Here is a 14129-nt window from a genome sequence, read left to right on the forward strand (position 1 = left end):
TCCACTTTGTATCTCTGATCTATACTCTCATTCTTGGCGGGCATGGCTATTGGGAAACCGTATCAAACTTATTAGTGTTGTATTTAGTGTTTAATTATGGGAACTCAGGAACAAACTTGCATATTGTGAGGTGGCGGGAGGATGTCTGAGGATGGTGAAAACAAGTGAATAAATGAGAGATTATGGAATAAATTCCCACCAACTCTGGGAAAACTTATTCTGTCATTTTTCACTACTAGGTTTTTTTTCCACTTTTCCCCAAATCGTCTAGTGCTGGCCACTGTTGGAGACAGGATACTGGCCTAGATAGCCACTGGTTTGAGCAGTATGGCAACACCTAAGCTCCTTCAAGAGAATTGATTCACCCAAACGGAGGAGTAAGAGCCTCACTTTCTGCCCACCACCAACCATGCTCCCAGGCTCATTATATTTGACTCATTGGCTTCAGAGAAACTGATTTAAAATGTTTCCCCACCACTCCACCTCCCTCGCCAAAGGCTCTAAAGCAAACTGTTTGTTTCAAAGCAAACAGCCAGTGCTAGCATCCTCTCTTAAGGGGAGACTTTGTCAATCACCAGCACCTCTTTTATTATATACTTCTATATAGTTACAGTTACTGGCTCACTGCGCAAAATAGCGTCTAGAATGTCAGTGACGGAAAGCTAGGCAGAAACTTATTAGTGGTGATATTTCCTGGGATCCTGGCATCATACTTGCTATTAGTTCTAATTCAGCGGCTCCCTCTACAAAAGCTTATTGTCCCCTAATGGGAAATCTACAAAGCGAGTTTGACTTCTTTATTAAAAACCAACAAGCAAAGGATGAAAAAAAATCACCTCCCTCCACACTCTCAGTCACTCTCTTGTTCTGTCTTTTTTAGCTTTAAGTGCCATTGTGAGCCACTTCATCATCATCATCATCATCTTTTTTTTTCTTTTTTTTCTTTTTTTCAGTTGAGAGAAAATCCCTTTGGTTGCAAGTGGAGAAAGTGACAGCTACTTAAAAATCACCAATGTACAAAATCAGCCAGAAGGAGATGACCTTTTCAAGTGTGGTCTTTAGACAGATGTGATTACACTGTCCATAGAACAGCCAGGGGAGGAAGTGTTCAGCCACTACTAAATTCCCTTATTTCTCCCTCTTATTCCCCCCATAATATTATAAAAAGAGATGGGGGGAGGGGGAAAAGGGAAGAAGAAATCACTCAATTCTTATAGCAATGAGTTCTTCCATCTTCTGGTCCGTGCACTGATGCCACTTACAAGCAAGATCAGATCAGATCATAAGACTGAAGGGTTATCAAGTAAACAGACTCCATTGCTGATACCTTCCTTGAGCCTTTGTCAAATCACAATATGTTGCAAATGGACAATCTGATCTAATCCTGCAGAGCAACATTTATAAGCTAATTTCCCCATCAGCACACACATACCATCTCTGATAAGAACACCTGTATCAGGGTGCAGAAGGCAAAGGAAAGCATCTGGTACAATGCAGCAACCCAAACCTTATCCAGCCAGGACAGCTAGCATTTGAAAAAATAAACAACTGACTGTGACTGATTCAGTGACTGATAATTTCAGACACTGGAAGTGCTAATGTGCATTTGATATTCATGTCAGACTCTGTGCTGTTTGGTTTCAGGAACCTTTAGCTCTTTAAAAATGAGGATAATGGGGGGAAGAAAAAGGAAAAGAGCCTCTATTAATCCTCTTGAACTTTGCAAAGATGGAAATGAATGAAGTCACTCTCCTGTCAGGCATCTGCTCTCTTCACCCCATTCTGATCCCCGTGTTCCACTGCTTTGCAAGCAACTCAGTGGAGGAATCTCCCAAGGCTTCCTGTCAGGTTACTTGGCATAAGAAGGAGAAAAGGATGACATCACTCTTACTAGTCCAGCTCCTGGGGTATTACCAATATCAATTCCAGATCAGGTGAATCCATCTATACTACACTCTGCTGAACTTACATCTTCTGTTCCTGTGTAACACCAAGTGCCCACAGCATGAGTTAAGAGAGTTACAGTAAGATCCAGGATGATGAGCTGATAACACCTTGGGGAGACCTAGCAGTTTCCATGAAGAAGAGTCAGATTCCCAGAGCAATCGTTATCAGGTTCTGAATACACATGACCTATAGAGACTATGCCAGGAATCTAGTGGGCGGAGAACAGACTCCGAGCAGGAACTATGGTCTAACCCTGAGTGATCACAGACTCTTTCTGTAGACTTGGGCTAGTTTACGTAAATGTTTAGTTTCTCTTTTTGTAAAATATACATAGTAATTCTTATTGTTCAGCTATGTGAAGACAGAAAGCACTTTATAACTGCTAAGTATTATCCTTACACCCCTAACTACCGCTGCCTATTGTGCTCCTCACCCTGCTATAAGCTCAAGCCCTTTACAATTAGATTTGCATGCCTAGTTTCCAATGGCTTTCATACAGTGAAAGGAGAGGAGAACAGGGGAATGGGGTCCTGATGATTGACTTCTGTTTGACTGTTTCCATGAGACCTCAGAGAGCAGCTATGTCTCTCGACTGAATCACCCTCTGTCGCTCAGACATAACAAATGTTAGAGACAGTCTGAGTTTATCTAGCCACCAGATTTCAACTCTCTCCTCAAAACTACTATAATGTATTGGACCATATCTTGTAGGCCCCTAAGGCTTGGGTTTGCAAAGCATCTAAGGGAGTTAGGTGCTCTACCTTTCAATGAACAGGATTCCTAACTCCTTTAGACACTTTGTAAATCCAGCCCTAAATTACTAATTTTATTTTTGTAAAGGAACTCTCCGCAAGAATTTTTTTCACTCTGCTTGTGGCTCACACCAAAATCAGTTTATGAGCTGCTTCAGCTAGCTCTGCAGAGAAGATTATGAACAAAAATTATTCCTGAGATGTGCATGTATATGTTAACATCACCGATGATGCCCATACTCATACAAAGCTAATTCTCAATTAGAAACACACAGAGTGGGGTAAGGTGGGTTTTATTTTAAAAACACCCCTCATTTGAGAGGGAAAGGAATGCTATTTCTTTAGGTTGCTATTAAGAGGGAATTTCAAAATAATGGAGAGAAGAGTGTTTGTGCGTGCATATATATTTACGTTTGTACATATAAATACAACACATGTACCATATCGTTGCACACGATATATTACGTATATACCCACAGGTGCTGGGTGATCTCCCTCTGTGATGCAAAGGCAACATCTGATGTTTACAACCGGAAACTGCAAAACAGGACTCCTGAGCGTTACTCTGGTTCTGCCACTTATATAGTCCGTTGGCTTTGGCAGGTCACTTAACTTCTCTGTGTATTATTTCACATATCTAAAGCATGAGCAGAATGGTCCCTATCTACCTCACAGGGCTTGTAAAGCCCTTTAAGATCCTTGGATGAAAGGTGCTATGTAAATGCAAAGCAGTATTTACTCCTGGAGGAATTCTGTGCCACTGCACACGTGCAGAATATATGTCCCCTGCAGATTTCTTTGCTTCCCCACAGAAAAATGACTTTCTGATGGGGAAGCAAAGGGAAGCCACATGTGACCCTTCCAGCAGTATTTTTTGTGTGCCCAGGGCAGCCGGCAGAGGTAAATCACTTTGGGGCAGGGGATGGGACTGGGGAAGACCCAGCTGGTAGCTCCTGCTCTGCGCCAGGCTCAGCTGCTAGTCCCAGCTGGCCTGGGGAGGACAGGACTTCCTCTTCCCCTGCACGGCATCCGGGGCCATTTCAGACCCACCCCCAGATTTCTCCCCCAGATGTAAGAAGCTCTGCAAACTCTCCCACCCCTCACGCTTCCTGCACCCATCGCTCCTCAGCTGCAACGGGAGGGATCACTGTACAGGGAGCTGCTCCCCTATCTGCCCAACCCCCATGCATCCAGACACCCTCATGCTCAGACATTCCTGCCGAGCCTCACCTCCCTTGCATCCGAACCCGCCCGACAAGCCCCACTCACCCTGCACCTGGACCACCCCAATGAGCCAGCTGCACCTGGATCCCCATCCTACTGAGCTCCAAGCAGCTACACCTGATTCCCACTCCCCCAGCATCTGGACCCCACACTGAGTCCCTCACACCAAGACCTCCCTGCCAAACTCTATCCCCCCATCCCCGCTGAGCCCCACCACCTTCACCTGGACCCCCCCTGCAGAGTCCCATTACTGTTGCACCCAGAACCTCCCAACAAGGCCCTGTGCATCCAGATCCACCCTGCATCCAGATCCCCCTCTGAGCCACCTGCACCCAGATTGCCCCACACAGAACCCTCTCAACCCCACTTGGATCTCCCCACATTAAGCCCCTCCACACTTGGATCCTGCCTTGCTAAGCCTGCCTGCCCACACCTGATACACCTGGCATGGAGGGCAGGGCCCTGGGGTGTTTCTGGGGCAGGTCATGTCCTTGCTCTGTGACAGGGTTGGATGCAGCCTCATCGCTGAGTCTGTGTCGCAGGGGGAAGCTGCACAGTGATCTCCCACCTCCGTGCAGCCAGTGGCCTGTGCTCCCCAATGCCATGCTGGAGCCTCCACATTTATTCGACAAATAAAATTTGAAGAATTTTTTCAGAATTTTAAAATATTGTGTGCAGAATTTTTATTTTTTTGGTGCAGAATGCCCTCAGGAGTAAATATTTTTTACTAAAGTAGAAAAACGGCTGGGGCACTGACATCAAGCATGTGGACATACTCATCTGGCAGTGCCTGTGCTACTAGCCATTAGTACGCCATGATGAGAACTTCCTGCTTGGGGTAGGACTTTGTGGGGAGGGGAAGAGTGCAATGGCAGGCACGGCTGGTACTTACAAACACCTCGATGGTGATGGGAACAGTGCTGTTAAGTGATGGGACACCGGCATCCTTGGCCATCACAGTCAGATAAATAACTCCATTGGAGACTTGCTCATAATCCAGAGGACGAGTCACACTTATCACTGAAATGGCATAAAGCATTGGAGTAAATGCAGCTGGCACAAGCCCGCTTAACAGCTAACACACGTACCCGAACGCGCACACACACGCATGCACGCATTGAACAGCAGCAGAACAAATCTGTCTGGTACACTCCTGGAACAACCCATTGAGATCTTACCTAAACTAGGAAAATCTGTGAGTTTTCATTCCTCACGGCTATAACTCCACTTGTGCTACCACTGGCAGCAGCGGGTCACAGTGCTTACAATGAGAGAACCCACCATGGCTAGCGCTGGGGCAGTTGCTCCAGTGCAGATAACCACAAACGTTTCCAGGGTCGATGCACCCTTAGTAATCCACAGAAGCATTTACTCTGAGTCAGCCTCAGCCACTCAATGGAGTTATAGCCAGCCACTCTTCAGAGCGAGCACCAGTTCCCACCCCTCCCAGTAAAGCAATTGCATTTCTTAGCAGAATTGCCTTGACTAAGGCCAAGATTTTCAAAAGTAACAAACGTTGGGGGGAGGTCTCAATTTTGAACGCCCAAACTGAGACACCTTAAAGGGGCCTGATTTGCACCTTTTGGGGGAGGCAGGGACCCAAACTTTTCGGAAAATCAGCTCCCAGTAAAGTGGCCCGAGTTGGGAACCCAACACCTGAAGCACTCAAAATCACTAGTCACTTTTGAAAATGTTGGCTGATTCTTCTCCTGATCCCAGGAGTCAGGAGACCAGTGCCGAATGGCATTTCCACACACCACCTTCCGAATGCAGCCACTGCTGCAGGCTTTAGCCCACGCCCAAGCAGAAGTGTAAGGTGGATAACCAAGCCACCACTCCCCCATGAGTGCCACTCGGCCCCTTGCCCCTCCACTCATGGAGCACCCTACCAGTCCCCCAACGGCGCTTACCTCCATACCCTTCAGAGACACTAATGTCAAATGAACGGCGGAAGGCTGACGCTTGCACGATGCTGTAAGTGATCTGGTTATTTGGAGAGGAATCTTCATCAGCTGCCTAGGTTGAAGCGGAAAAAAGCCCCAGTGTTACCATATAAACACAGACGCCATCTCTGAGAAATGCTGCAGCCTAATAAGCAGAGAAAAGAAGGCAAACAATTTTGGGGAAAAGATGGGAGGGAAAGAGGCTAGGGGGAAAATGAACAGTCACGGGATGGGGGGAGGCAATAGTGGTAAGGGAATGGATATCTGTAAATGGACGTTCCTACAGTTTATACCAGCCTTTGCCCTAGCCTAAATATGGTCATAACTAACTATCGAGCAGGGATCGGCAACGTTTGGCCTGCGGCGCGCCAGGCCTAGCCCCCTAGCGGGCCAGGCCTGTTTGTTTACCTGCCGTGTTCACAGGTTCCGCCGATCGCGGCTTCCACTGGCTGCAGTTCGCCGATGCAGGCCAATGGGGGCTGCAGGAAGCAGCAGACAGCACATCCCTTAGCCCACGCCGCTTCCCGCAGCCCCCATTGGCCTGCATTGGCGAACCGCAGCCAATGGGAGCCACGATCGGCCGAACCTGCGGACGCACCAGGTAAACAAACCGGCCCGGTCCGCCGGAGGGCTTACCCTGGCGGGCCGCGTGCCAAACATTGCCGATCTCTGCTCTAGGTGGTGAGTGTGGTGGTCTGTGGCAGGATACCCCCTTTAGGCTACGTGGAAAGTGCATGCACGTGTCCAATTATTCCATCTTCATTCCAGCGGGTGCTGCAGGATGTCTTTCAGCAGGCTGGTGCTCACCTTCAGACTGGGGTCTCTCATTCCTTCTCTGTGTCTGCAGTGATGCCATCAAACAGCCCCTAGTCAGCAAATGGGGTTAAACAAAAGAAAGGCAAAGAAAAACCTGCAGGCAGCTCCCTCCAGGAGTGGGACCTCTCTTACGTCAGAGGGGCCTGGGAATATCAATGTCCACTTCAGAGTTCTCTGGGCGTACAAGCCTCAGTTCTTTTCCCCTTCAACTCAGGGGTTCTGCACCCTCCTTCTGCAAGGGCAGGGCTCCGCAGCTGTCAGTGCTCTCTCCAGGCCTGCCCAGTCCAAGTGGAGTTCCCTCTTTTTAACTCTTCCTCCAGTCCTGGCATGATTTGCAAGTGTGGCAAGACAGGGCCCCTCCAGCCCAAAGCAGCTTCTTAACCCCTTCCATGCTAGGGAGGAGTTTATATACTGCATCAGAGGATCCCTTACATTGTAAGGAACAGAAAGGCTTGATTTCCACTTGCTGGTTTCTTCTGGACTACCCTTTCATCCTCATGCTTATGCCAAATATCTTTTCCTCCTCTTACTTATGTGTGCCTTGGATAAGACGTTTTCCTTCCTTCTGGATTGCTTGCCAGAGTTTGTGAGGGCAAGACAGAAATATTCACTAATGATAGACACCACCTTGCTCTGTGAATTGGTGAGCAGCAATAGCTGACACGGTTTTGGAATCATCATCTCTCTTCACATCCCACCTCAGAGAGAAGAGTCACTGTGTCTTAAACGCCTGCTCTCCAGTCCCTCACACCTATAAAGAATAGAAACTTAGATCTAAAATATCTAAGAGATGACCACATTTCTCTTACAGTACTTACACAGCCTGAGTTTACTGAAGACAGATACCAGCTTGAAGAAAACTGCAAAAGGCCTAGTTTATTATTGTCATGCTCAAGGAGACAAGTGGGTTCCATCATCTCTTTTTTCAAACAGAAAAAGCTTACAATTTGATCAGCAACAAACTGCTCAACTCCCACAGGTAAACACTGATTTCATCAGGAAGGGATCCGATGATAATGAAGATGAGTTTGCATTCTGGAGAAAGCTTTGCTAGTGGGTATGGTACACTCCAGAGGTAGCTCTGGCAATGATACAGCTGGGATGGGAAATTCTTGTGACTCTCCTCCTCTTTGCTAAGCATGGCTTGTCTACATTGGTGGAGCTTGTCCACCTGTGTACAGCTTGTCATGCCAATGATGAATTTTGAAATTGAATAAGCTTGTCTCGAATTTCAAACCTATCAAAATGGAAATTCCACTGCCTTCAGTAATTCTATATTTCCCTTTAACAGTACATTCTTGTCCTTCTATAGCCCTGCATTTCACAGGAACTTCTGAGCAATGATTATACAGACACTCATAATGGAAATTCATCTCTCCCAACCTCACACACTTTCTTCACTTTACTTAGCTGAATTCATTAGCATCTTTCCAATCCTGTCACAAAATCCAGAGCGCCTTCAGGGAAGTCCCAATCACTCAGTGTAATAAAGTCTGATACAGTAAATCCTGAACACATCCAAGGAAGCCGGGGGGAGGGGGGGAGGAAAGGGACATGGTGAAAGTCTAGGTAGCTAGAGAAGCAGAGTCAGTTGCATTTCACAATAAGGAGTAATTAAAGCATTCAAAGGAGCAGATGGTCTGCAATTCCTTCTCCTTCTTCCCCCCACCCATATTCCTGACCAGTAATACTCCTGTTTAATTGCATCCATAAAGGGTTTAATTACAATGGCTAGCTCTCTCCATGGGGCTTCACTGAGGTACAGTAGCATCACCCTGGCTTCAGACTGCTTTCAAACAGGAGGGGATGACAGAGACCAGTGACAAGTAAAAGAGAAATTAAAAGAGTGAAGAGGAAAAAAAAAAGACTTAAAATGCACTTTATGCTGTTTCTCTCCTCTTCCCAGCCCATCTGAGACTTACCCTAGCTGGAGAAATCCTGCATCACGGGTCCCCCTAATAACACTGACCATTGTGGATCCGGAGAAAGGGAAGTATAGTAGAAAGTGAATTGGGGCTCCCATTTCTTACCCTGAGACGGACCACTTGAGTGACTGAAGGCTCATTTTCCCGGAGAGCCCCCAAATAGGATTCTTTCTGGAAGGTGGGGACATTATCGTTGACATCCAGAACGTTAATCCTCACTCGCCCTGTAGTCTCTTCCCCACCCCCGTCCCTGGCAATCACAGTCAGCGTGTAGCGCTGCATCGTTTCAAAGTCTAACCGGGCGATCAGCGTGATCATGCCTGTGTCTTTATCCAGGGAGAACCTGCAGAGCAAAAAAAGAGGGGGAGCAGAGGAGTTACCAAGTCAAACCCTCATTTCAGCCAGACAGGAAACAGCAGCCTGAAACAACACCATAAGAAAGAGGCATAGAGGGAAACTGGAAAAGGTTTGATGCTGTGCGAATCATCTCATAGGTTCCTCCTGACTGTAACATTTCACAGTTCTATAGCTTCTTCCAACTGAGGATCTCATTGTACTTTTCAGACACTGATACACCCTCAACCTCTGGGTGATAGGTGTTATTTACCCCATTTTAAAGACAGAGCAAATGAGGCACCAGGAAAGTTAAAGCCAAACTCCTGAAGAAACTGAGGCACGAAGAGGTCAAAGACAAAATTTTCTAATTTTCTAGCCACCCAAAATTTTCTAGCCACCCAAATCCACATTTAAACACTTAAATAAGCAACCTGATTTTCAAAGGGGCTGAGCAGCTGCAGCTCCCATTGAAGTCAATGGAATCACACCCAGGATAAATTTTGCCCCTTTTAAGCCTTATTGTCAATACCATATTCCTTCCATTGTAGCAAAGGACTCCTGGTCACTCACCCACAGCAGAAGCGAGTCCCATGTGTAGCTCTAATACTATCATAGAAGTGTAGGTATTGGCCTCAAGTTACATATTTGTGCAGCTAGGTCCTGATTAAGCAAAGCAATTAAGCATGTTTCTGTTTAAGCACAGGTTCCTGTTGCTTTAGCAAGCCATTAAAACCTTCATCTAGTAATTCCTGTACTGAACCCAATAACTTGTGGCTGAACAAGAGCCTACCTTTTAAAAAACACCCAACCCAGATTTAAAGACTCCAAGTGATGGGACGATCCCGCATATCCCTTGGTAAACTGTTCCAAAAGTTAACTATCCTCACTGTTAAAATTTGCACTTTATTTCCAGTTTGAATATGTCAAGCCATAGATGATATTACACCTTTCTCTGATATATTAAAGCTCAGTCTAGTATCAGAAAATTTCTCTCTGTGCAGGTACTTATAGACTGCTTGAGTCTTCTCTTTGATAAATTAAGTAGATTGAGTTCTGTAAATCTCTCATCTTAAGCTGTGCCTGCCAAACCTGAAACCGTTCTTGTAGTTTTTTTCTGAACCCTCTCCAATTTTTCACTATCCTTTTTCCAAGTATGGACACCAAAACCAGATACAGATCTGGACTGTTATGAACTGGCACAGATGGCTGGGCGTGGCTTGAACAGTATCTGCACTTAGTATAGGGCTGATCCCATTGAAGTCAATGGAAGTTTTGCTATTCACCTCAATAGGAGTAGGATTCAGCCTTCTGGTATGATCCAGCCCAGTCTGTCCCTCAATTTATGAGCACCCAAATCACATGAGAAATTTAAATAGAAAACAAGCCATGTAAAAACTGGACTAGGCCTTCTATTAGGATCAATTTGCCCTCCCTGAGACAGTTTATGGTAGCCTTTCTCTCAAGAGAGACTTCACAGATTAAAGTTACCAACATTCCAATTTTGTAAATTCATGGCAAGACTGAAAGGGGATTTTAAGGAAATGAAACTATCTGAGAAGGTTTGTCGCACTTACCTGTCAGGATCATCACTGAAAAAATAGCTGACTTTCCCATAAGTGCCCACATCATTGTCAGTTGCCTAAAAAGTTTAAGTACAAAGGGAATATTAATAAGAAAGATGTTTATGAGAATTTCAACTTAAAAAGTAAATTCTTGATTAGGAAAACATTTAAAAAATCTATAGGAATCTTAATTCAACCTCTTCTTCCTATGGCTGCTGCATTGGTCAGATGGTTCCTTTGACATCCTTCTAGGTTACCTATGTGCTCCCTGTTGTCTAGGATTTCTTGCAGAAAGGGTGGGGGTACGGGGTTGTTACACTTCCCTCAGGACTTCCTCTGAGGGGATAACTATTTAACTCTGTTTTTCTGATCCTCCAACCTGCCATGACTACGTACAGCATGAGCTGCACCCAAAATCCATTCAAAGTGAGTATACAAATCCAGTGCTGCTTTCTGCCCCTTCTCCTTACCAGTGAATTAATAGGCTAACACCAGTGCAGGTTTTGTTAGCTGACATTTTTCATCTGATAAATCTGGGACTCAGATGTTTTTGCTTTCCTGAAACGTATTCTGTGCATGTCCCTGATTCATAGTCTGCCCTAGACAACAACATTCCATCAAATCCTCTTTACACCAGTTCCACAAAACTTTAGCAGTAGGAAACTTTTCATATACTCTAACTTACATACCAAGAGCAGCTGGCAGAGTAAACAGTACTCACAAAAATATACCTGTGAACAATGGGGCATAATAAAAGACACAGAAAATTGAAAAGAACATTAATACAATAATTATGAAAGACAAGCTGCTTGAATGGTCCATGATAAAATCCTGCAGAAAGAAAGCATTACAAAAATCCACACAATAATGAAGGGCAGTTACACTAACATGCGGTGGGGGTGGGTGATGATTCCAGAGAAAATTGCAAGGCCTGATTTGCCAAGGAAAGGAAATAAGACATAAAAGTGTGGCATTTACAGAGGGGAGTCATAGTCCATGTAACTGGGGTCAAGCAATCCTCAATTAAAAGTAGGTAAAAGGGCATTCCCATAGATTGGGCCATTTACTGTTCTCATTTCTCATGTTCAATGGCAACACCCATTGATGCCAGTCTCAATTACGTGAAGATGCAGAAGTATTGAAACTGAGAGTGAGGCACATTTTTACTATTTACTCAGCGTTGACAATGTACTTGGGGCCTTACAAAACACAGACATGGAGCCAGATCCTGCCCCAAAGCTCTTACAGTCCAAAATACAGATACTCTAGGCAAGCCAGAGAAGGGAACAATTTAAAGCTTTGATTTTTATGCCAACTCACTTTACGTGGCCTTACAAGGACAAAAGTAGAGGGAAAATACCAACAGGCATGTTCCACAGCAGATCGCATCATTTTGTGTAATCTCATTTACATTTTCTATTCCCTGTTCAAATGTGACCTGGGAGATAGGTCAAACACATGAAAACTGTTTTTCACTCATCCTGGATCTTCACAACAGATCTGGCACTCAATGGCTTTTGGGACTAGTCCATTGTCACATTGTTTTATTTTTCCTTGATAGCAAGTGGAGTCACTGCGGTTTATCATTCAATACAAATATCTAGTAGAACATGCTGCAGTATGAAGGAAAGAAACAAAACCTATTCATTCATCTGAAATATGAAATCATATCCTGCTTTCCCACTCAGGCACTCTTCTGATTCCTGCTGGAGGCCAGAGAAAGCTCCCATAGTTGTAACTTCCATGCTTACCCTCCACACTTCCTTAACAACCAATCTCTCTCTCCATGACTGAGGAGGATTAGACAGTCAATTTTCTCCCTTAAACTTCTTGACAAGTCACCAGTGGTCAATGCTAGATACTCACCCCAGCCCACAATTTTCATGGTGTTGGTTTTTTTAAATTAGAGGATCCAAAATACCAGTTCTCAGATAAGTAAGAATTCACTTCTGAAAAGTATTTTCCTGGAAAAAAAGGATGGCTCCAATGGTTAGGGCCTGGGACTCTGGACATTCTACACGCAGGGATTCTGTGGCAGAGCAAGGAACCATGAGATGTTGGGCAAACCACTTAGGGTATGTCTACACTACGAAATTAGGTCGAATTTATAGAAGTCGTTTTTTTTTAAATCGGTTTTATATATTCGAGTGTGTGTGTCCCCACAGAAAATGCTCTAAGTGCATTAAGTGCATTAACTCGGCGGAGTGCTTCCACAGTACCGAGGCAAGCGTCGACTTCCGGAGCGTTGCACTGTGGGTAGCTATCCCACAGTTCCCGCAGTCTCCGCTGCCCATTGGAATTCTGGGTTGATATCCCAATGCCTGATGGGGCTAAAACATTGTCGCGGGTGGTTCTGGGTACATATCGTCAGGACCCCGTTCCCACCCTCCCTCCCCCCGTGAAAGCAAGGGCAGACAATCATTTCGCGCCTTTTTTGTCTGCTGCCAGCCAAAGATGTAAAGGATAGATGGAGTGGGTCAGAACAAGAAATAGACCAGATTTGTTTTGTACTCATTTTCCTCCTCCCCTGTCTAGATCACACTGCAGTCAGTCACAGAGAAGGCGCAGCGAGGTTAATCTAGCCATGTATCAATCAGAGGCCAGGCTAACCTCCTTGTTCCAATAAGAACGATAACTTTGGTGCACCATTTCTTATTGGAACCCTCCGTGCAGTCCTGCCTGAAATACTCCTTGATGTACAGGCACACTCTTTGTTGATTTTAGCTCCCTGAAGCCAACCCTGTAAGCCGTGTTGTCAGTCGCCCCTCCCTCCGTCAGAGCAACGGCAGACAATCGTTCCGCGCCTTTTTTCTGTGCGGACGCCATACCAAGGCAAGCATGGAGGCCGCTGAGCTCATTTTGGCAATTAGGAGCACATCAACCACCACACGCATTATCCAGCAGTATATGCAGCACCAGAACATGGCAACGCGATACCGGGCGAGGAGGCGACGTCAGCGCGGTCCCGTGAGTGATCAGGACATGGACACAGATTTCTCTGAAAGCATGGACCCTGCCAATGCATGCATCATGGTGCTAATGGGGCAGGTTCATGCTGTGGAACGCCGATTCTGGGCTCGGGAAACAAGCACAGACTGGTGGGACCGCATAGTGTTGCAGGTCTGGGACGATTCCCAGTGGCTGCGAAACTTTCGCATGCGTAAGGGCACTTTCATGGAACTTTGTGACTTGCTTTCCCCTGCCCTGAAGCGCATGAATACCAGGATGAGAGCAGCCCTCACAGTTGAGAAGCGAGTGGCGATAGCCCTGTGGAAGCTTGCAACGCCAGACAGCTACCGGTCAGTTGGGAATCAATTTGGAGTGGGCAAATCTACTGTGGGGGCTGCTGTGATGCAAGTAGCTCACGCAATCAAAGATCTGCTGATATCAAGGGTAGTGACCCTGGGAAATGTGCAGGTCATAGTGGATGGCTTTGCTGCAATGGGATTCCCTAACTGTGGTGGGGCTATAGACGGAACCCATATCCCTATCTTGGCACCAGAGCACCAAGCCGGCGAGTACATAAACTGCAAGGGGTACTTTTCGATAGTGCTGCAAGCTCTGGTGGATCACAAGGGACGTTTCACCAACATCAACGTGGGATGGCCGGGAAAGGTGCATGAT

At 45.8% G+C, this 14129-nt stretch overlaps 1 protein-coding gene across 10 annotated transcripts in view; it reads right to left on the reverse strand.

The window, feature by feature from the left end:
* Positions 1–14129, reverse strand: part of CDH23 (cadherin related 23) — a 522984-nt gene that overhangs the window by 177192 nt on the left and 331663 nt on the right. For all 10 annotated transcript variants that reach the window (XM_073353546.2, XM_073353545.2, XM_073353547.2 and 7 more), the window contains 4 exons: positions 10518–10582; positions 8713–8950; positions 5834–5939; positions 4816–4943 (listed from right to left, as the gene is read on the reverse strand). In XM_073353546.2, the coding sequence (XP_073209647.2) occupies positions 4816–4943; positions 5834–5939; positions 8713–8950; positions 10518–10582 (537 nt within the window). The remainder of the gene's footprint in view (positions 1–4815; positions 4944–5833; positions 5940–8712; positions 8951–10517; positions 10583–14129) is intronic.

This window comes from Lepidochelys kempii, chromosome 7 (genome assembly GCF_965140285.1).
Source record: "Lepidochelys kempii isolate rLepKem1 chromosome 7, rLepKem1.hap1, whole genome shotgun sequence".
Lineage (NCBI taxonomy): Eukaryota > Metazoa > Chordata > Testudines > Cheloniidae > Lepidochelys > Lepidochelys kempii.